The sequence below is a fragment of the Saccopteryx bilineata genome, chromosome 2 (assembly GCF_036850765.1).
Source record: "Saccopteryx bilineata isolate mSacBil1 chromosome 2, mSacBil1_pri_phased_curated, whole genome shotgun sequence".
NCBI lineage: Eukaryota > Metazoa > Chordata > Mammalia > Chiroptera > Emballonuridae > Saccopteryx > Saccopteryx bilineata.
The window spans coordinates 259,272,065-259,296,136 of record NC_089491.1 but is presented as its reverse complement, the minus strand read 5'-3'; the positions used below and the strand labels follow the sequence as shown (position 1 = coordinate 259,296,136).

At 39.7% G+C, this 24,072-nt stretch overlaps 1 protein-coding gene across 1 annotated transcript in view; it reads right to left on the bottom strand.

Annotated features, from left to right (window-relative positions):
* The window catches only part of PITPNB (phosphatidylinositol transfer protein beta), a 66,175-nt gene that overhangs the window by 3,005 nt on the left and 39,098 nt on the right, over nucleotides 1-24,072 (bottom strand). Inside the window, exons 8-10 of the mRNA XM_066260254.1 lie at nucleotides 18,395-18,472; nucleotides 5,282-5,392; nucleotides 3,524-3,646 (exon numbers count right to left, since the gene is read on the bottom strand). Of these exons, the coding sequence (XP_066116351.1) occupies nucleotides 3,524-3,646; nucleotides 5,282-5,392; nucleotides 18,395-18,472 (312 nt within the window). The remainder of the gene's footprint in view (nucleotides 1-3,523; nucleotides 3,647-5,281; nucleotides 5,393-18,394; nucleotides 18,473-24,072) is intronic.

Sequence of the window (24,072 nt, the reverse complement as noted above, 5' to 3'; positions counted from 1 at the left end):
GTGACTCAAGTGTTCACTATCAATTTCTAAAATGTAATCCCTTGAATTCTAAAAACTAAACCATATTTAACACTTAGTCTCTCCTTAGCAAGTTAACTACCCATTACCAAAAAGGTGTTGGTTTTTAAATATCCTTTATACCCAGGTCTTCACTTACACAGTTTGATATTGTCTCTGACCCTACAGGGGACTCATCTAGACATCAGCAGCCGACGTGCCTCGGACGGAACCCTTCTTACGCATCTAAATGTAAAATAAAATCATGAGCTGCTGAAATCAGACTCTATATTGGGTTAGTAAGAAAGGGGAGAAAAGAAGATCTAGAAGAGACTGAAGTGACCACTGCCTATTTATAACTATTTCCACGTAGAGAATGAAGTTCTGAGGCCCCTTTAATAATCTTGGCCTAAAGAAAATCTTACAAAAGGATTTTCTTATACAGCATAAAAAATGTGTATCTATTCTTGAATGTAGGAAACAAAAGCCTGCAGACTGATGATATGAGATTATCAAAGTCAGCCAAGGGTCCACGAACTGTTCACCTGCAAGATGAGAAAATGTCCCGATGGTCTGGCTCCTATTCTCATAGTCCTTAGACCAGACAGGAAGCCATGAGGAATGGCCACCTCTGCTGCTTCTGGGACAAGAGTCCCCAGAGGAGTTCTTTACGGGAAATTTATTGAAGAGAAAAAAAAGTGGACAGGAAGGACAAGCGAGCACAGGAACAGTGACAGACACAGGGATGCAGCAGGGAGGACACTGACAACGTAAAACACTCAATGGGAAAATTATGGAAAAGAATGGACAGAAAAGGAACAAATGCATTAACCACATTTCTAAAACTCAACGCTTGTCCCCCAGCCCCCACAAAAGTGTCAGTTGAGAACAAATGCAAAAGCTTTGCCCGAAGACTTCTCTCGGTTTCTGAGCCCAAACCCAGCATTCCTCTGTAGGATCACACGCAGCAGCATTCCTCTCGTGCCTAACCTCCTAAAACACTGCTCTTCCTTCTCTCCAGGGCTAAAAGCTATTTGAAAGAAATCTAACTTAAAATATTTGCGAATTAAGAAGAGAATTACAATGTATCAGATTCTATCATCAGGTGTCAGGAAGGCAGGACCCCGGGGAAGCGGAATTCCTAGTGGTGAAGAGGACGGGAGAAAGCTAAGCCCCTGGAGGAGGCGGTGCTGGCTGGGCAGACAGTCGGCCAACACATACAGCGCTGCCCACACCCTGAAGATGCCCACAAACCAGCTGTTAGGACTCGAGCAGCAACAATGTGTGTGAAGAGAGCACTGCCCACCGACCTCAAGCAAAACAACTGAAACGTGATTTTTTTGTTAAGATGATCAGTACTTAATACTGAAATTGGCTTTAAAATGTTGTTGAAATATATAACAAAGAAACTGCCTTATCTCTAACTCTGAACCAGTAATAGATTCCTACCAACTTCTTGGGGGAGTGAGGGCTTCTGTGAAATGACTTGTCTACCTTACAGCTGCTATTCCAGGGTAGCCATGACCTCACGGGTAACTGACATGCACAGAGCAGCAGCGGAGACTGCGGCCCACAGCCACTGGTGGGACGAGCGCCTGCCCTCCTCGTCTGGGCTCTCATCACACTGACACTGCGGCTGTTCTGTGTTCAGAATCAGGAGACGGAGACCTTGTGAGGGGAGCAGGGGCACTTCCCTGGGAGAAGAAGAGGTCTTAGCAAGTTCTGTCCCAGGGCTCCAGAGGTCCAGAGGTAGGCAGGGCTCAGCCAAAACCAGGAATGGTTCCCTCCATTACCCTTCAACTGTGACCATGTTACTCATGTATGGACAGCTCTTCCACATAAAAATCAAAACCAAAAGAGCCTCCTTCATGGGAGTTCAAACCAATACACAAATAGTCTGTTTTCTGTTTTTTCTTAGTGTTGGCAGAAGAATGAGTATAACCATGCTGCTTTCTTCATGTTTCACTGACACCGTCTGCTCACAAGGGCTGGAGACAGAGCTGACAGGTGTCGCTGGAGCCTGGAGCACCTGCAGGGAGCAACACCAGGCAAGGCGGGAGAAGAGGGATTCAAACTGAGTGGTGTCAGTGGGTGCGCTGAGAGCAGGCACTGACCCGAGTCAGGGAAGACAGGTGGGTGAGAGGCATGGAAAGAAAGACAGCACGTACTCATGCCTCCCTCTTGCCTGAACATCCTGACTGAAAAGGGCCAGCCTGAAAAGAAGGGGGAAAGGGAGAGTCTTCCATGCTTGCCATTTGATCAGCCCATTCCCAAGATCCAGAACTCAAGTCATGCTAGCAGTAAGAGAAACTGATGTCAAAGAGGCTTCCAATGACGGGCCCAGAAACCAAACCCTAACTTACACTGTTTTCTCTAAGGGAAATCATGTTCCAAATTTTAAAAAAATCAACTTAAAAACTTTTGGAACAAAATCCATTCATAAGTTGGAGACTGCCTAAAGTTTACTTTATGTATAAGATAAGGTTAAAACATTTTATTGCCTTATAAAGAAAATATGTCCTAGTCCTCTCAGGTTTGTATAAAGCTAATTAGAAGCAGATCTGCCGTAATCACCAAAAGTAAGCAATTTTAGACAGATTCTTTGCAATGCTTTGTGCCAGACAAATAGATTTATTTCTGTGCCAAAGAACCTGATTTGCTGCCACTCTCCTGTGATTAAATGGAGGCCCTGCCTCATACACGGGCGGCTGTCTACCACTCTCGCCTGCAGGGCTTCCAAGCTGAAACTGCTGGCAGGGCTCGATATGACTGCATGGAAACCACTGGCCTACCCTGGACGTTCCTCGCTCGTTTCCCCGTGGGGCCTTACTTTCAACTCAAAGAAGCACAGTCCAGAGCAAGAGCAAGAGCAAAACCAGACGTGAGCAGAGGAAGTGGGGAAGAACCTGTCCCTGGGAAAACGGGGTGCTCAGGCACCAAAGAACCAGCTCACTGCTGACGGGGAGGAGCTGGGATAGGTTTTAACTTGGAAACATGGCATGCTGACCTCCTGCCCAAGGTATTTCTACCTAAAGCTAAAGAAGAAGTAAGATTCACTACTAGTTGTGAGAGGGGAGAAGGCTTTTCTGGAATCAGTAACGATACCACTCTGCTTATCTCTTTTACAGAAGAGGGAGCTAGGACTTCCTGTGCTAACATTAGTAACTCATAGCAATAACAATAGGAACCAAAGGTAATGTGGCCTGATAAAGTGGGTGTCTAAGGATTGTGACCCAGATACCATCAGAAAACTAATACACAGAATTTATAAGCCTTGGACATCTTACAGGTAACAAATTCTAAATCAAGAAAGCTCTTGTCTACTTCCAAGAAAAGATGCTCAACAAAAGAGATATCAGAACATGTTAAAGGATATTAGTGTCACAGACTCAATTTTGGTAAGAATATACAGATTAAGGAATGGCTTCTAATAATACTCCTGTTAGTTCTAAGTCTATACTTACTAAGCACACACAGTATTAGAAAGGGAAAAATCAGAGAATTTCCACAAAACAGGAAGTCTTACTGTTTCTAGTTCTTTCTGAGTCTCATCTTCCATTCGCCTAATATCTTCCATTGTCAGATCAATCCACTTGTCAATCCAACAAAAAAGCTGGCGATGAAAGTTTGTAAATATCCTTTTTTCTTGCTTTTAAAACAAAGAAGAAAAGTATCATGAGATGGTAAAACTCTAGAAGTAATGATATATTAGCTTTATATGTTTCAATTAACACATGAAATACATACTTGGTTTGAAAAGACTACTAGGTTGATTAGTGGAAATCTTAATTCCATGCTATTACCACTTTGTAAAACAAAATAGAAAGATTTCCCTGTGAAATGTGAAACAATCTCTCCTTGCAAGGGAAGTATGATTTAATAGAAACTGAAAAAAATTAGTGTGTAAATTCCAATCCCACATCAACTCCTGCTGGACCTGATTTATTATTACCTTTTTCTAAATGTCAATCACCAAAGGTCAATTCAATTTCTTCTGTTGTAAAACTATATATTATCATTCTTAACTTCTCTGCATTTCAAAGGAACACTGTGAGGTGGAATACAGTAACATACTGAAAGAGGAGTCCTGGGCTCTTGGGATGTTTTATTAGATTAAGAATTATACATTCTCCATTAATTTTTGTACTCTGTTACTGCCACTATGTGTATATATATATAGTGTATGTATATGTGTATATAAACCATATACATAATAAATGATTTTAATTGCTGGATTATTTAAGTTTTCTTAAACTTTCCCAAGAAGAGAGAAAAGTGCATTGAACAGTGAGTACTTCAGTATTTTTGGACAATCCTCAACTTTTACATTTTTTCCCCATGAACAGAAGGGACTTCATCAATTATATATGTGACTTCTATTTATCAGAACTAGATTGTTAATCTATTATTATGATCCATGAGGAAGATAGAAAGCCAGTATTTACAAAGTGCCTACTGTGGGCCCACTGCAAGCAGGCCCAAGAATAATCCATTTCCAGACTTTAACATCCTTTATTTCCCCAAAAGAGTTAGAGCAATTATAGTTTAAAAGAAAAAAAAAATATGTACGATAAAACTCCACTACTGCAGCTAGTGTGAGTTCAGGAGTTTCTTTATAATAATGGAATACACTTTCCCTATAGGAGAAGTAAATACCAAAGAACTGCCCATATTCCTTACGTGTTTACAACCATGTATGTTTTTATACAATTGCAATACTCCCCTCTTTCTAGATCAACTGTCCATTACTGTTACTTTAATAAAGAAATCATTAAAAAAAGGAGGTGATCATGGCACCTAGGTTCAGAGTGTAACTGTTCCCAGTGAGGACCCTACAGCAGACATGCCCCAGGAGAGCACCAATCACACAGGGAAGTGTGTCAGGAGAGATGGGTGCAGAAGGCGCGAGCGGGTCCAGTTGAGCTGAGACGAAGGAGCCCCTCAGCCGGCAAGGCCTGGCTTCTGCTCCAGCCAGTGCTGGGAAACCATGTCTTCTTGGGGACATGCTGTATGTGGAAAAGAATCTCCAGAAAAGAGCTGGGCAAACCTTCAGGAAAAGCACTTCAAACAAAAATTGCTATGCTCTTCCCTAAAACAAGCCCCCTAAAACCTCTGCTAGCATCTGTCATTGTTGTTTCTAGGGAGAAGGTCAGAGAAAAATCATACAGAGACAATAATTTTTACCTCACGAGAAAAAAAAAAGTAGTGAAAGAGAAAATACCCCTTAATAGCTACCTCCAATCTTAACCTCAATTTAAGTCACTGTATTTTGAACAGATTTTACCTTCTGAATGAAGTTTTCTACTTTGCTTTGCAGCCCCCACCACTTGAACTTGATGGTCACCAGCTTATAGGCACACATCTGAGGACAGTCAGGGTTGTTCGCCAGCTCCTTCTAGATAAGGAACATTGAAAAAGAGAAATCGTGTCTCAAATATTTATATTTTGATTAAAACTGACTGCTGTGTTAACAACACACACAAAGAAAATGACAATCTCTTGTATGTGTTTAACTTGGATATTTGGAAATTTTAAATCATTTTAGCAAAAGCAGTACTCCCCTGATGCCAACCCTCCTTCCACAGACGAAGTCACTTCCTGATTTTACAGTTTAATAGGTGCATTGTTCTGTCTCAAATTACACTCTTCAGATTTCATATTAAATACCAAATTTTATTCACATCATATCAATGGTGAGCCTTTAATATGTAAGGGTTCTCACAAAGGCATTAAGGTACTCCCACCATGAATGTGGTGAGGCACAATAAAAAACGATCAAGAAGTTAGTTGTCTTCTGTGTCCCCCAAGGCTGGCCAGTGGCACTGTTTCAGCTAGTGGAGGGGGGGATGCAGCAGCATCTTCAAAGGCAAATCCCAAACATGTGGACTTTAATATCTACAAATGATTACACCTCATAGTTTAAATGGTGTAGTTGGAAAATCAAATCAAGACCTGTTATGATAAAGGAAAATAAAGGAGGGGATAGTAAAAGAAAGAACAAGAGGGAGAGGTAGGGCAACCATCTGGATTAAGAGACTAAAGAGACGAAATATAATGTCTACAATTTATATTCAAAAGAAAACATAAGGGAGCAATAAGAATTTGGATCCTCAGATTGTGTTACCCTAGATTCAGAGTATAGAAATTCACTCTGAATTTTTGGATTCAGCCAAAAAAATTTTTAACTATGTATTTGGGTGGAAAGAGGGAGGAAGAGAGAAGGATGAAAAAGGAGAAGAGGGAAAACAAATATGGCGAAGTGTTAACAACTGCTGCATCTAGGTGGAGGTGTTCACTGTTCTATTCTTTCAGCTTTTTGGCTGGTTTTGAAATTTTCCATTATAAAAACGGGGCAGGGAGATGGCAATCCATGGTACCACAAACCAGTTCTGTGACACTCAGTGCAGGCTTCCACTTTAGTAAGTTCCAGACATTAGCATGTTTTTTTAGGGGAAGAGGTGAATGTGGAGTTGAACCAGGAGCTTGCAATACATGCGTCTGCCAAGGCAGTGTGTGTACGAAACACCAACATACTCTTGCACTACTCCAGAAGAGCCTGGGATGGGCTCACTGCATTGCGCCACCACAGACACGGCCTTGCCTCCAGAGCTCAGTTTAGCCCAGAAGGCAGGCACTTATCAAAGATGCACAGAGAACAGAGGGGGATGGCAGGTATGGTTTAGGTAGTGCTCTTCTATAATCTTCATACAGCATCAAGGCAGTTAACTCTTCCACAGACCAGCATGGAATTTCTGGTAAACCGGCCCTGGTCTGTGTGGACTGGCGGTTGAAAAACATGACTCTAGGGAATGGACCAGTCTATAAACACTAAGCCCCAGCACTGGTGTACTTACAAGATGAAAGCTATGTCTCAAAAACCATTGTGAGGACTACAGAAGGCAGTGCATGCACCGTGCTTCGTTGGTGGAAGTCAAGGGCACAGTACATACGTATTAATTCTCTCCCTCTCATTTTTCAGTCATATTTACCACTTTCAATTTGCACGCAAAATAAATAAAGTTTCCCAACAGAGTAGAAACTTATGTGCAACACTATGGGGACCCTTTTTATAAAAACTAAATTACTGAGCAAAAAGATAAAGTAGCCTTTTATGAGGGTCCTCGCCTTCTTTACCATTGTCTCAGCGGCACATAGCATTCAGGACATTACAATGCCAACATTAGTCACACTGTGCGCCACTGTCACTTCCTGTCAGCTTCAACTCACGCACACAGACCACTTTCAATGAGTTCGCTATGTGAACAAATATTCTCTCCATTTAGCCACATACACATAAATTTAAAAAATGATGAATTTCTAGGTCTCATTCAAAAACCCCAAGATTATTGTTCATTGTGGAGTCATAGCATCACATTTTTCCTCTGAACTCTTGATACTTTTCCAGTTTCAAGCAAATTCTAAGGGTAAGATATATGAAAAAATTCTACTCTGGTATTATTAATAGAACTTAATGTCCTATAGAGTCCCGAATGATTGATCAACTTTTGTCAGAAAATCTCTTGTTTTAACAGTTCATCTTCTGAACAATGACCCGGTACATGGTTTAAATCAATGGGGCAACACCACAAGCATTTAAATAAGATTATTACATTAGAGCAAACCGTCTGTTTCCCAGTGAGGTCTATGTCAACAGAACTTGGCTAGCTTAGCTCTATTTTTCCATGATTTCTCTTCCATAAAACAGAGTACCACTGTGAAAATTCAGCACACGCACACACACACTTTATGAACAAGTTTAATTCAGTAAGTGTTAAGTGGGTGCCATTTACAACCCAATCTGTGCTAGGTGTTGCCAGAGGACACGAAAGTAGCTGGCAGAGAGGAGAGTAATTATGTAAGTAAGTAATGATAAAACCATTACCTTTGGTGCCAACAATCTCTCAAAAGGGACATGCTTTTGTTGTGGCTGCTGTAGCCCCGGGCAAAATATCACAGATTTGCAACAGCCCCTCCCTCTCCTTGACCTGCAGGACTTATGCACTTAAGCTGGGCTCCTGTGTGTGGGAGTAGTCAATCAATCTTACACAGAACACAGGCGGCTTCTGAGTGCCCTGACTTATTAAAATAATGACAAAACTGGTGTTTCAGAGATTTTTCAGTAAGCAATGAGCCAGTGTTGAGGGACTTTCTAATCCAATGAACATCACTGAAAACCTTCATATGAAAAACAATTTGGGTATATGTAGAATACAGCACTTAAAATTGTGAGATGCACCTGCCAAACAGTTCTCATTATGCAAAGTAACTTCCTCTGTAAAGTGGGAAGGATCCTAATGTCTGGGTCTCCCCTGTCTGTCAGTAATAGGCAAGGCTGGGCCTATCAGAGCTTTCCATCCTCTACTTCTGTGAACCAAAAACAGGGGTGAGTGAACTCAGTTCCTCCTCAAGACTCAGTGTAGGCTCAGGGCTGCAGGTGGTAAAGCGCATGGCTTGACATCTAATGCCTTGTCTTAAAACTTCCTATAATTGTGCATTTTCTCCCCATAAAATTCCTGGGCTTAACAAAATATCCCCTTGCCCACACACTCAGGCTGAATTTCTACTGTGGTTGAGAACCTCTAAGGCACTACTGATTAACCCTAAGATACCTTCCAGATGGAATACTCCACCTAGTAATTATGAGCTGCTGATAACTTCATTTTGTACCTGCAAATCATTAGACACCTTGTGCTAAATGAAAACCTTGGGTATTTCTAGTAGAACACTGACTCTTCAGAATTCTCCCACTATTTTATAAAAACACTAGGATCAAGCATGGTTCTAATTAAAGAGTAAGCTAAATTTAATATAAACATGCCTCTACCAAAGTTGGGCTCCAAGAACAGAGCACACACATGACTTCAACAATTACCTACACTGTTGCTCACATTCCTTCTAGTGACCCTGGCAGGCTGCTCAAATCAATTATGGTAATACTGGTAATTTATAAAGTAATAATGGCCTATAAAATTTAGTTTAAAAACTGTGATAGAAAAAGAACCAGCTCTCCAAGCTATCTCCCCCAGATCTAAAATATATAATAAGTTTCAATCTGCTTTTTTTGTTTTCCATCTAACAATTATTAAAAAAAAACAAACCAAAAAAAGAGTTCAGGGAAGAATATGTAAACTAATGAATTAAAAACGAACAGCCCCTGCCTTTATTTCTGGGACTTATTCTCCACAGTATCGATACCTTACACATAGTAAGCCACAGGAACTTACAAAACAGATTCTCTAATATTGCCAGGAGAAAGCTGAGGACATATTTTTCTTCAATAATTATTATTAAATGTATGAGATATTTGAGGTCTCATCCAATTCTAAAAATGACTTATGCAATTCACCTTAGTCTGAGCTATGGTCTTAAAACAAGTGAGTAAATAAATAACTTTTAAAAGTCTCCATACTTATAATGACAAAACAGAAAATAATAAATTGCCTAGATGCAGTAAATTAAGGCTAAAAGAATCCTTCTGGAGCCATCTTTCTGTAAGTGGAACCTGACACTGGGTAATTAAAAACTCAGAGCTGTTCATTTCCTTTGCACACCATATACCTTTTAACCTGGTCATTCTATATATTTTCAGAAACGTATCCCAATTCAGCAGGTAAGAAAACAACACTGTAGATTTATTTATAACAGCAAAAACCTAGACTTATCAAACTCAGCACCTACTGAAGGAGAGTGATAAATACCTATAGGCCTTCCAAACAATGGCCTGCTATGCAAACAGCTTTCAAGAACCATCTTTTTAAGGAATAATTAATGTGAAAAAGGAAAAAGAAAAAGCTTAATATGAATACAAATAGTTATCTATGATATAATTTTTAACAAAATAAACTATATGAATCAGAAAATATAACAGTAATTAAGTAGTGAGCCTATAATTTTATTCTCTCCTGTGTATTATTTTTTATTTTTAAAACTTAATATATAAATATTTTATTTAAAATACTTAATAAGCATAAAAAACTCTAGAAAAATTTTGCCCTACGCTGAGTATTTTAGGATAAAGATTACTTTGCCCTAAACTGCCTGAGTACTATTTGAAATCTTTATTCTTCTTTGACTATAAACAATCTAAATGTTTTCTTGCCTTTCTTCTTTTTGATGTTTAATAACATTTTAAAGTAAATCAAACTAAACAAAATCAATCTGAAAGCTGAACTAAGATCTTTAATATGTAATTTTAGTTTGGTCTGTATTTAATTTTTTCTAATCTTAAACTTTTAAAGCAAAAATAAGATTATATATGCATAGTAAAATATAATCAACTTTTAGAGTTATCAGAAATTCTTGTGAAAAAAAGTGTAACTTTGAATGTGAAAAACCTCAATGGGACAAATATTTGGGACCCCTGATTTCTCCAAAAGAAATGTTCTAGGATCCACAGACCAGCCCTCAGGAGGCTTGCTGCTGGGGTGGGGCAAAGCTTCTTCTGTGGCCTTAACCAATATGAATGTTTTGATTCTTTTCTCTTCATCAGTTGGAAATAACCAGAAAGCAAAGAAAGCCAGAACCTAATTCAGATCATTCACACATAATTCCCATCCAGCCCAAACCTAACATTTCCTAACCCAAGGCAAAACAGGATTAATACTCCTAATCTATGAGAAATTATTATATTGATAAATACAAGATTTATATAGATTAAAGCAGAAAAATTTTAAAAAGTTGAAAATAAAAGATAAACTATGCTTGGTTACCAAAAGACAAGAACAATAAGAAGTTCTATAAAATGAAAATCAAAGGCTAAAGAACCACCCAAAATTATGACTCATCTCTACATAATTTAAATTTCATCTGTAAAATAGCTAAGCACTAGCTAGTTGTGAAATGTTTCCAAAATTTTATTTAGTTTGTGTATTCACTGAATTCCTTGCATTTCATGTTCCTTACTATAAATGAAGCCCCAAACTCAAATCATGTTTTTAATTTAATGATGCATATTAGGTTACTCTGAGGTATGTGGATGAGGCCTAAGGAGTAGTAATGTATACTGAAGCCACACAATGTAACTAAACAAAATCCAGCATGTTAAACTGGAATGGTGAGCAATCAGCCCATGTTATCCACAAGAACTAGTTACTTATATCTATGGCAAACAAATATATATAAATGCAAGAGAATTAAAAACCACACATACAACCAAAGGCATTCTGAACACTCATTTTCTAAAAATACTCTTCTCACAATCTCATACTATATGTCAACTCTTCATACACCTTTTCCTATTTAAAATGAAGGGTATAGGCATATGCTACATTCAACCAAAGAATATTCTGCAAGGACACAGCAGTTTCTAAGAGACTCATACTCCATATTTTAATTTTTCAATTTAAGGCAGTCTGAATGCTCAATTTCAGCAGTTGATTTTGTAATGTAAGTTTCCAACCCAGATTTCACTAAGCGAGTTAAAAATAAATGTACTGCTGGGGCTGCTGCCAGTGCATGCATCAGTAAATATCAACTCAAGATTACAGAATATATGTGAAATATGCGCACTGAAATTTCAAGCAAACTGGATTCTGTAACTCAGAGCTATTTTCTCAACTCTGTTTAGATTTTGGTAGCCATTTTGATAGACCTACACGGGACATATATTCTCTGTAAGTATAACAGCAAGTCCAACATTTGATTTTTATTTGGTTTAAGATAGTTAACTGGCATCCAGCAAATACTTGCTCAGTATGCACTGTGAGCAAACATCTGTGCTAGGCAAGCTAAATGAGACACAACGCCCATGGCTGAAAACGCTGTGAGTAATGTGATGTGGGCACAGGAGGTCAGGGAAGGAAAACAGAGTGAAACACCAACTCCCACCCTGACACAAGACACACCAAGTGCCACGAGGAGGTCATCAACAAAGGCCTCCAGTCGGATTCAGAGATGGGAGATTCCTATCTGTCTGGGCAAATGGGAAATGTTAAATGCAAGAAGTAATTGTGAGATAAAGTTCAAAAGATTAAACTAATTGTTAAGTTCAATGAATGTCACAGAATTAAGCAAAATGAAATTAAGATAGAAAAGCTTGCTGCCTGTGAGAAGACAGCTAGTCACATTTTCCATGTCTCCAAAATTAATATTTTTGTAGCTCACACCCATTTTACTAACAAGAACTATGACATGTGCTTCATGCTTGTGTCCAATTACTCTAGGAGTGACACTATATACAAGTGAAATCGCAAGTTCACCCTTCAGATGAAGTTCATGAAGAAAGCTTTATGTCTGTGGTAGTTTAAGACACTCTGCAAGAAGCCAGGTGTGCTAAAGCACTTCTCGAACCGAAGTCAGAACATGTCACTCCTTCAGGCCCGAGTCCTTCAATCTGCATGAGGATGGAGGCATCCAGTGTCCAACAGAAGTCTAAAACTAATGTCCCGCTCCTGGGGCACTGAGCTTCTCAAAGATCTGCAAGAGCTTTTTTTGGTGCCCCCTGTAGGAGATGCACAATTTATACTGTGTTAAATTACATATCTTTAGTGACCAAATTAAAAACCTAGTTGCCAAATCAGGTACTCAGAAACAATCAGCCATGTTTTAAGATCTGCTTTATTACTGGTGGCCTGATTTGGTGCTGGCCACAGAGACTATAAATAATCTATTACATGGTTTAATCAGAAATGAATTATTAAATTTCATTATATCACCAACTATGGGGTTTCCAATGGAGATTACAGAGAGGGAACAGCTTTTTAAATGCCTTCACATCCTTCCTGGGACTCACCGTCATGTCTAGATAGACACAGGAAGGAGAACACCCTTGGCCTTTCTCCCTGCGTGGCTATCAGTACAGGGCAGTGGCCGTTGGCCTGAGGACTCTTGGAGCCGTTTTCCTGCCAGCCGCTATCTCAGGTCTCCACAGCTAGGTTTCAACTTCTCCGTCACCCCCCTCCCTCTCCCCTTTATTCTACCTATCGCCGGCTAATAGAACCTTGTGGTGTCTTTACTTTAGGTCACTGACAACCAAGGCAACCACCTTCTTTTCACAGATATGACATAGCATGGCAGGAAATACATTAGCATCCCTATAATCTACAAGGACGGCCGCTCTCCCCTGGCTTGGAGGATCCAGGTGGCTTTTCGGGCAATTCTAAAATGAGTCTAAAGCATGCTGAGCAGGTAAACAGTATGACAAACTCCTGTGAAAGGCTAAACTCCCAACTGCCAGAGCTGCTGAGTGGAATTAACCGATGTAGAAGACCAATGGGACATGCCTTTATGAGTAGAAACAGCGCGCGCGCGCACACATACACACACTTCTGATACATATCCTATATACAGGGTAGGGCAATAGTAGGCTTAGAGCTGTTCGCATGGGAAATAATAAAAGAATAATAAACAAGGTAAGAAAGAATAAACTCTATTTTGCACACTCACAACTGTAACCCTATTGCCTACCCCACATGAAGACAATATAAAAGCCACCACCATTTCTGGATCAACTTCCTTATTTGATCTCATCCCCACATACCCCAACGTCCAGACACTGGCTGAGTCTTCTTGCATGCCAAGCACTGCAAGGGCCAGATGCTTTGGCAAAGCCTCTTACAAAGCCCCTTACAGGACCAATTTCTAACTATCGTATATATAATATGTAGACACAAAAGCTTAAGTCTTCAGAGGCATCTGGATTAAATGAAGAAAGAAGTGAGGTCTTGCCATAGGATAAAAATGACATCATAAATCTTCAAAGGTGGTATTTCAATTTGTTAAAATGACAACTCCTCACCAGATCAGAGGCAGCAAACTGGAAAGCTAAAGGAACCCACATGTAAATTGTTTCTCAGAAACCATCAGAATAGGCAGTCATATCAATGCCACAACACACACACAGCCCCCAAAACACAAACAAACCAAAACACGTACACATGTACACACACATGCATATGCGGTGCTTATACCCACAGAGACACACAATTCTGCCTAAAGCCAAGTCTCTCTCAGGTTATAGATCGCTCTCCTAGTACTACGTACGCATAGTATCACTTAATCAAGTGTTAAATCCTAAATAACAAAATATAATTCATGGGCTCAGATTCCTTTAATTTTTTTCCCCCAGAGAGAAAATGAATATACAACTAGGGCCTGCATCTCTGGGTTTGTAGTTTTTGAGAAATAAAAAGTATGCATCGCCTGACCTGTGGTGGCACAGTGGGATAAAGTGTCGACCTGGAACACTGAGGTTGCTGGTTCGAAACCCTGGGCTTGCCTGGTCAAGGCACATATGGGAGTTGATGCTTCCTGCTACTCCCCTTCTCTCTTTCTCTCTCTCTCTCTCTCTCCTCTCTGAAAATTGAATAAAGTCTTTTAACAAAAAATCAAAAAGTATGCATCATACCATCAGCTAAAAAAAAAGGTCTGTACTCTTAACCAATGTGGAAAGTATGAAAATCTCCCTGGCAACCCCATAATCCTCTGCTAAGCAAAGGTTTTCCAAACTGTGTGGCTCTAGGACCAACCCAAATCAAGCACTCATTAAACACACACAACCACAGGAGGGAAGGACAGGGGAACCAGGACATATTGGACAACCTCCAGATACTAGAACCAGGGAACCCCTGGATACAAGACAGAGAAAAGGAATAACTGTGTCACAAACAGGGCTTCACAGATACTGACCTCAACAACACCAAGAGATGACAAAGGTTTTTGACAATGATAAGAGCACTTCCTCTCTGCTGGGAATGTAAAATTCTTTCAATGACTTCATTTAGTCATCACAACCTTCTGAGGTAGTTACTAGTATCATCCCCACTTCAGATGTGGAAACAAAGGCTCAGAGGACTACATTATTTAAGTCACACCTTGTGTCAGATTCATGATCATAGGTTTTTAATGGATCTCCCTTACTACCACTGTCACCGACAGATTCCCTGACCCCTGGAAGCATGACTAGTATTAATAGGAAGTATCAAATTCTGGCCAGGTACCCTGAATACAGAACACCACAAAACTGCCATGCTATGACACGGCATAAAAGGTGCAGGCTGGTGACCTGGAGCCACTAGATTAAGAGTCGGAATTCGCTGTATACCCATGTCTCACACAGCTCTGTGGCCAGCACCAAATCAGGTGCTGCAGAAAGAGCAAACATCCCACTGTTTCTTCTACAACCATCATCCATGTTTCTGTAACCAAGTTTTTCATCTACAAAATGGAGCAGTTGTATTTACCCCACAGGAAGGTGGTGAAGATTAAATATGACCTTGGGCAGAGCCTGGCACCAGGGGAAAGTTTCTTTTCTCCTTTCCAGTCTGGTGCAGAGAAGTAGTAAATACTGTAATAACTCAGAAGGAAAACACCACTGTGGGGTAAGTAAGAGAATGTTTCCAAGAGATCATGAGGCTTGCACTTAGCTGTGAATATATTGCAAATTTTGTACTGATAAGGTGAGTTTCTGCTGAGGGGTGTGGAAGGCCTCAAGGTGGCTGTGAACTATTGGGCAGCATCTGCACACAAGCATTCTCACACACAGCCTGGGTAAGGGGGGCCAGAACAGGGTTTCTTCTTTCCTTTTGCTTTAATTACCATGTATTCCTTCCCTACTCTCATATTTTAAAAGTACAGGAATCTCCAGCTATCATCCCTCCCTAGTGCTACCTTCAATGCCATGGTGAGCACATTTACTGACAAACAGGGCCCACTAAACACAGATAAGATCAAGTCAGTCCATTGGTTCCTATTTTTCTATATTGGATTATCAGCTAGTCATCCTTCTTACTCTTTATTTTCCTTCACAGCAGTAAACAGATGGTTTAATTAGTTAGTCTTGATTACCCTAGTTATTTCTGATCATGGTAATTCACTGATATTCAGTTAAGCAGTAACTCAATTTATAAGAGTAACTACATCTACCATCATTTGCCTAAAGCTAACAAGCAACAGGCAAATGGGTAGAAAGGTATCCTATTAGCCGGCACTCTCCCATGAAAATAATAAGCTATTGTTTAATACACACACACACACACAAAATGAGAAAGACTGCTGCTGTACTGCAACCTGGAACAATATAAAATTCCCATTTCTTAAAATTAAACGTACTCTAGAATTTTAAATAATTAATCAATAATAAAAGACAAACCAATGTTAGTTAAAAAGGTAATAAATCATAAATAAGGAATATAGCCTGACCACGTGGTGGCACAGTGGATAAACCATCGGCCTAGGATACTGAGGACCCAGGTTTGAAACCCTGAAGTTGCCGGCTTGAGTGTGGGATCACAGACATGACCCCAAGGTCACTGGCTTGAAGCTCAATGTCACTGGCTCAGCTGGAGCCCCCCAGTCAAGGCACATATCAGAAAACAATCATTGAACAACAAAAATGCTGCAACTAAGAGTTGATGCTTCTCATCTCTCTCCCTTCCTGTCTGTCCCAAACCTCTCATTTAAAAAAAAAAAAAAAAAAAAGAATATAAATCATACTCCAAGTGCCTAAAACATTGGTAATCAGGTAAATGTCAAACTACCTTGCTGCCTGTTATATAATAATATTGGTTAGAAGTGCCTACAGCCAACACTTGAGCCAACCATGTAATGCATTGCCTTTTCAAGTTTATACTTGAAAAACTGATTAATTTGAAGAAAATCCAGTATTTAACTGGAGTCTAAAAACCTTATGCCCTTCATTCCCTGTAAACGTACTGTCAGCTAGAGAATTATTACTTATTGGAGCAAGATGGCCTTTTAGAAGATATGACAACTTTGGGAGTCACCACCTGTCTGCTACCCAGGCATGGCACTATTTTATTTATTTTATTTTATGTGTGTGTGTGTGTGAGTGTGCGCGCACGTGCGTATATTTTTTTTGAGAGAGAGAGAAGTATCAACTTGTTGCTCTATTTAGTTGCTTCCCATATGTGCCCTGACTGGGTCTCAAACCAGTGACTCCAATGCTCCAGAACAGCACTCTGTCACTACACCACTAGCCAGGGTGGTACTGGCTTTTAGAAGGGCACGGGTAAATCTCTTAGGAGAAAGGTTTCTCCTCTGACTCAGAGCGAGCTCTAAAGTCCACAGCTAGAAATCTGGATAAAGGTGGAGATTTTTTTTTAATCCATTGCAGGCATCCCCAAACTACGGCCCGCAGGCCGCATGAGGCCCCCTGAGGCCATTTATCCGGCCCCCCCCCGCACTTCCAGAAGGGGCACCTCTTTCATTGGTGGTCAGTGAGAGGAGCACTGTATGTGGCGGCCCTCCAACGGTCTGAGGGACAGTGAACTGGCCCTCTGTGTAAAAAGTTTGGGGACCCCTGCATTAGAGTAAATTTAGATCATGCATACTGAATTTGTTCCTTGATTTTGAAAGTGACACATATCACTTACTAGGTATTAAAAGTTTCTAGTTATGGCCATCAAACTGTGAGAATCTTGACCTGAACTCTATCGAGAGAACAAATGTGAAAATAAGGTAATTATGAATCATTTTCTTATAGAAGAAAGTCAGACTCATTCTTCATTTTAATTGACATGCAATACAGTTCACAAAACAGTCTAACACCCACAAAGAACACGCAGGCTTACTTGTGGGGCGGTTATAGTAATCCTCAACCTGCAAGCAACACCCAACACCTAGAAAGCATTTATCAATGACCTGTGATTGGCTTTAACATAAACAGATTTGTTACCAAGTAAAATCCTATTGGTGGAAATTCTGCTCTGGGAGGGTTTAAGTATGTATGCTCCTCTCCTGTCAAATTAGCTATAATAAACTGCCATCAACACATCAAATCTTCCGTAAAGGTCTGTCATTTAGTTTAGAGAATGTCTCTAAAACGTACTTTATTTCTACAGTAATTTAAATGATTACCTGGATATTGCTTTTCTTCCCTGAATAAAGGATAAGCTCTTTATTAGAAAACTACTATTTGCCATTAACATTGTTCTTCGGTTCGGGACAACACTAGAATCTATGTAAACACAATAAATTAAAATCAATAAAAGACAAAACAAAAAAAAAACATTGTTCTTCGGTGTCCTGCTTTCCAAAATACAACTATTAGAAGGCCAGGAACATAGCTTGGGTGAAGGAAGCCTGTTCAATTTTCACTAAGACTAAACTGAAACTATAAATCTTCACTTAACCTGATTTTTTGTGCTGCTTCAAGTCTCAAAAGAGAACAGTGCAATCCCCAAAGACTAAATCACTTGTCTCTTTTAAGAGTTATCAGAATAGTGTTATGCTGGGAGTGACAGACCAGCTATGTTCTGTTTGTTAATGCAGCACACACTTGCTGGCCAACTGCAACTGGCTGGAAGTCCTTATTGCAAATAAAACTATTTTTGTGCCATTTCTATTTTCCACTTAAAAGTCGCCAGCTCTTCCAGACTCAAGACCTGTCAAGTGTTCTGTTGCCAAGACTCTGGCTGTCAGAAAGGTCAGCATCCAGTACCTTCCAGTTGGGTCCCAACGGGCCTCTCTTGGTCTTGACTGACTGGAATAACGCTGGGTCTTCATCAGCTTTGTAGTCCTGCAGAGCAAAAAAAAGTCAGAGGCAGAGAAGAAAACCATAAACAATTCTTTACCCTTGCCAGAAGAACGCTTTGCAGCTACTAGAACACATGACAGAAACTCATTAGGCTTATTGTGCTTTTGCATAAATTAAAATTAGGAAAGATTATTCTATGATATTAAGTTTTCACTTTGGTTCTCTCCGTTTTAAACTTTTACTTTAAGGCAAAATGACTACATAGTAACAAATAATAAAAGTCTTGACTAGCTGTCCACTCATTACTAGATAGTTATCTCCAAGAACAAATATCCCAATATTTTTCGACAGTTCCAGCATTTTGATACATGTATTATCACATCCAAAAAATAAAACATACCCATCTTGGTTTTGCCAATACCCACAGATAATTGTATTGGACCAATTCCCATAGAGAGCAACTTCCCCATACTGTAACTGGGAAGACAGATCAGCACTACTGACCCTGTGGCTTTCTCATCTCTTCCCTGGCTGGGTCTGCGAAGGATGCCTCGGCTAGGGAGCCCGCCTCTCCAATCCCTTGTCCTCAGAGAGCCACGAGGTACACATACCTCGGCTTCCTCATGGAAGAGGTAGCCTTTCCACTCATGGTAACCTCTCACTGCCAAAGGAGACAAGGGAGGGGTTTCTGACTGCTTATGGGACCATCTCAGTTATATATCATGTCACAGGTGAACCGCCCTAAAATTTAGGTTTTATGCAATGTTCTAGTGTGTGTAAACTCTACTTCCCTTAATACACTCTTCCTGATAGAACAGAGGAAATGAACAAAGTAAATCCTTTTAAATCTGTCTGCTTTACAAACCTTTTGTTTTCAATATACATATAAACACACACAATCTACAGAGAGGAGTAAAAATTATCTTTGAATAGCTAAAGGTCAAATTGAGATGAGTTGTAATAGTAACAGAGAAGAGAGGTCAGTGGGTTGATTGAAAATACTATGAAAAAAGAGCTCTTCCCTTCTCAAGCAGAATTTCTGAAGCAGGGTCCTTCACGGCATTTGTGGAGGGACCACAAACTTTGAGAAAAGTGCCCAGACAAGTCAATATAAAAAACCATTGTTCTAGAGATTAAGGACGGAACATACTCCAAAGTATAATACAAACTTTCACAAATCAATGAAAACATACTGAGAAGCAGCCAATCAAGACTCAACAAGCTACTCAGTAAAATGCATATGGCATGTTAATAAGCCCTAAAGTAAAGTTGTAAGTATGTGAGGAAGAAAAAAATGTGAGGCTTGGGTAAAAAACAAAACTTTAAAGATAACGAGGTAAATACATGACCCTGAACTCAAAGTCTATTTTAAAGGTTGTCTAAGAAGCTATAAAAAGGCCCACCAATGGGCTAAAATTATTACACAAGCAAACTTAGCAGGCCACACAGGGTCTTATTGTTTAAAACATGCAACGTGGTACGTAGCCACAGGCATTAGATCAGTAGGTATTATCCAGGAATGACAAACTAGGATGAGCCGACCGCAAGGGGTTGGACAGCTGGGGTTACTTCATATGTCTGGGCACATCAGCAGAAGCTTCAATTACTGTCAGCTAAAATGAATTCTGAAACTCCTATTTAGAACCACACCCTGAAAATTAACAACTTCCCTGCTGACTGAGAAAAGAACTGCACAGGAGTGGCCTCTCATGACCTAGATTCACAGGGAGAAATCAGCCATTGTGCTCACATGAACAACTGTAGAACTCCAGAAAACATCTTCTACGTCAGAGGCCTGGAATGAAAATCCAGGGACCAGCTCACACTTCTCCAAAATTGAAAACATTTAATATCATATCAAATAATCACTTTTGACATCATCTCCCTCAATCAAGGCAGCCACCACATAGAGGGTAGTGCACAGGATGCTAAGAGGTAGTCCAGAGGTAAGAAGAACCAACACCTGGTTCTGGCTCCTCAAGAGTCATAGTCCAGCTGGGAAAGATGGGGAGCTAAACAAAGTAAAGATAACAAAAAGCCAAGGGAGGATGGAAAGAAGAATTAGAACTGAAACCAACCAACACCAGCCAAGGAAATGTATACTGCTCATAAAAATTAGGGGATATTTCAAAATGATTATGAAGCTATAAAATAACCCCTAATTTTTGTGAGCAGTATATTTTTATTTTGTGTGTGTGTGTCTGACAGAGACAGAGAGAGGGACACACAGGGACAGACAGGAAGGAGAGAGATGAGAAGCATCAATTCTTTGTTGCGGCATCTTAGTTGTTTGCTGATTGCTTTCTCATATATGCCTTGACCCAGGGCTACAGCAGACTAAGTGATCCCCTGCTCGAGCCAGCGCCCTTGGACTCAAGCTGGTGAGCCTTGCTCAAACCAGACGAGCCCGCGCTCAAGCTGGCGACTTCAGGTTTTTGAACCTGAGTCCTCCACATCCCAGTCCGACGCTCTATCCACTGTGCCACCGTCTGGTCAGGCATGAGCAGTATATTTTTTAAGTGAGTTATAACATTATGTTTCAAAGCAGAAAAATTTTATTGCTGAGGTACATTTTGTTAAAATTATTTATGATTAAATTTTAATTATCTGTATATTGCTCAGAGGCCTGGCTAGTGTTTCATCCCATTTGAGGGAAAATATTTTTTCTTTTTCACTAACTGGGGTGTGATCTCACTGTGGGCATGATGCTCACATTGTTTTCTGTCAAAATCTGAACTGTTATAGAGCCTCACAAGAGTTGAAAGGTAAATATCATGTTTCCTAATCTAAGAGAATTATTTTAATGTACCATTAAGGAGGAAAACATTCAGCTGATAAAACATGCTATAACTGAGAGACAAATCCTGATTCTGAATATAATAAACTATGAGGGGAAAGTCAAAGTGCCAGGAATCTTAGAATAGACACTGCAGAACTCCCCCCTGTGATTTTTAAACTTGTCCACTCCAAGAAACAAAAAACAAAATCCACAACACAAGTGCACACAAATATCAGAAGGGCTAAAGGGAAAAACCACTGATGGACTACACTAAGGGTAGTACATAAACTAAGAAACAACTAATTTAAGAAAAGTGAGCTTGGTCTAAATTGTGGCCAGCACAAATTATTCTCATGTAGAGTTAAATTAGTTAAGGGGGTGGCTTGCCCAGAAGATGGGCCTCAGCATGATTATCGCAACAGTGAAGGTGAACACATGAGTGGACAGACTGCATGGACTTCTTTGGATTTCTCCTCCTTCTTAAACCCAGCTTCACATCAAGGCAGCAACTTCAGATTTTCAGTACCTATTTGACATAGATTACTAAACTGAAGAACATGGAATAATGCTTTAAAACCTCCCCAGTCTGGACTTAGATAACATACTGTTCCCACAAAATGTATTTCTGAGCCTTCACTATTAGTGCCAATTGTTTACTGGATGATTTTCAGAAATACAGATTCACAGAATTATAAGGTGAACTTAAACCTTGAAGACCATCTAAGCAACCTCATTTTACAGATGAGGACACCACAGTCCAACAAGGAGGTGATATGGCCCACCCAGGACCTCAACTGTCCTAGGTTCACTGGCACACTACAGCAGAGAGGGGCAGAAGGGTACCTATAAATGCAAGATAATCAACAACACATTTCAAAAACATCAAAAAGCAGCAGCATCAGAAGGGCTAAAGGGAAAAACCACCAAAGTGGATTTTCCTATAAGAAATGAGCATATTTATATAAAATATTATACACACATACAAATACATATATCTCTAAAGCTTTCTTCTCTCTGCTTTTTTCTCTTGAAAACAAAGCAGCAAACATTAAAGATAGACTAAAAATGTAACAAAATCCAACTATTAACAATAGCACGTTAACCCTGACAGATGAGATTTAATGCACCTTGTCAAAACCTAGGGACTTTTGTGCTTTTTGTTAGTTTGAATACGTACATGTCTAATCAGTTGAATTAAGTAGCAAGATATTAAAAGTAGGAAACAGGTGTAGTTTTAACAATCTCAGTCTTGTATTTCTGTGACAAACATTTAATTTGTTGAAACAGTAGCTTCTTTGCTGCAATGTTATTGTTGGTTATCTAGTTTGGTCTTTCTGTATTTGAAAACTAGCCGATTTATATCCGTATCACAATGAACAAATATATTCCTTCATGTATGACAGTTTCAGCATACAGAATGCAACCTCAGCTACCAATTATAGCTGCAAATGAGCAATAGTGTGGAATGAGACAGCCTGCTGGCTTTGTTAGTATTCTGTCTCCTTTGGGATCCCATGGGGAAAAGGAGGCTCTGATGAAGAGAAGCCCTTGGCTCATGGTTTATTGTGCTTGCCACCAGCTGCAGACTTCTCATCTCATTAGTTCTTTTAGAATACTGTGGGTGAAGACAGCTGTAGCCTACTTGAGTCTTCAGCTCCTGGGTATTCTGAAGGCTGAATTTGCTATGCACTTTCTATAATCCTTAGGACAAAAAAAAAAAAAAAAAAAAAAAAGCAAATTCACTAGGCCAGGGAAATGTATTTGTAAAATGAGTTTTAAAATCATATTTAAAAGTAGAAAAACCTTATTGCTAGGTTGCATTGTGTTTAAAATTTTTTTATAATCAAATTTTGATTATCTGCATAATGCCCAGAGGCCTGGCCAGAATAAGGGCTTAGTAAAAGCATCATTATCAAGTTAGGTGTAATGTCCCCAGACACTGCTCGCTTCGCTAATACCAGTGCCTGAACATCAGAAGAACACAATGGTATCAGCATAAGGTAGATTCGGATTAGTGTTAACACAGCCCTATTTAATTGAAAACTCTTATTTAAGTAAAAAAAGGAGGCAAGTGAAAGTCAAGACACCCTCTGGAGAACACATAAAATATAACATGGTAAATAAACGGATTACTGTGTCTCCAAGCTGGAGCCACAGAAGACATTCATTCAATTCTTGTAAATACCTGTTTTCTGTCACTGAATACAAAAGTTATGCTGCCTCTTGGGTATGCATCTGTTACTCACTACAGCTCTCAACAGAAAGCAGATTTATTTTGAAGACAAAGAATATTAGTTTTATGAATCTTTAAGCATAGTGGCCATCCCCCAAAATATAAGCGCAGAATCTGTGCTGAGCCAACCTAAAAGGCCTTGAGCCCAAATTTAACTCATGATTATGAATGAGGAAGTGAGTAGGAGGTGGGGAGCAGGCTGGTAGGAGTGTCTTGACAGCTTGTGGAAAAATCAAAATCAACTCCAGACACCCAGAAACTGCTTAAAGAACCATGTATGGGTTCCCACACGTAAGGCTCAATGTAAACTAAGGAAAAGCGTGCCCAAACACAAGCACTAGCAACTCCTGGACAACTGCCTATAAAAGATCACCCTGCCCCCCCAAAAGAAGAACCAATTCTATAGGGTTAACAAAAACTTGAGAGAGACAGGGTCCTGCAGCCTACTATGCAATGCTTTCCTTTAGTGTAACGTGATTAATTAGGTGTCTATTCAAATAGATCAAATATACTCACTAACTAAAATGTACAGGTAGTGCTGCTCAACTTAGCAAAGCTTATTTCCTTTAATCACATCCTAAAAGTAAAGTCCAGGGTGAGGAAAAGCTGAATTAAATATGCAGGTAAATA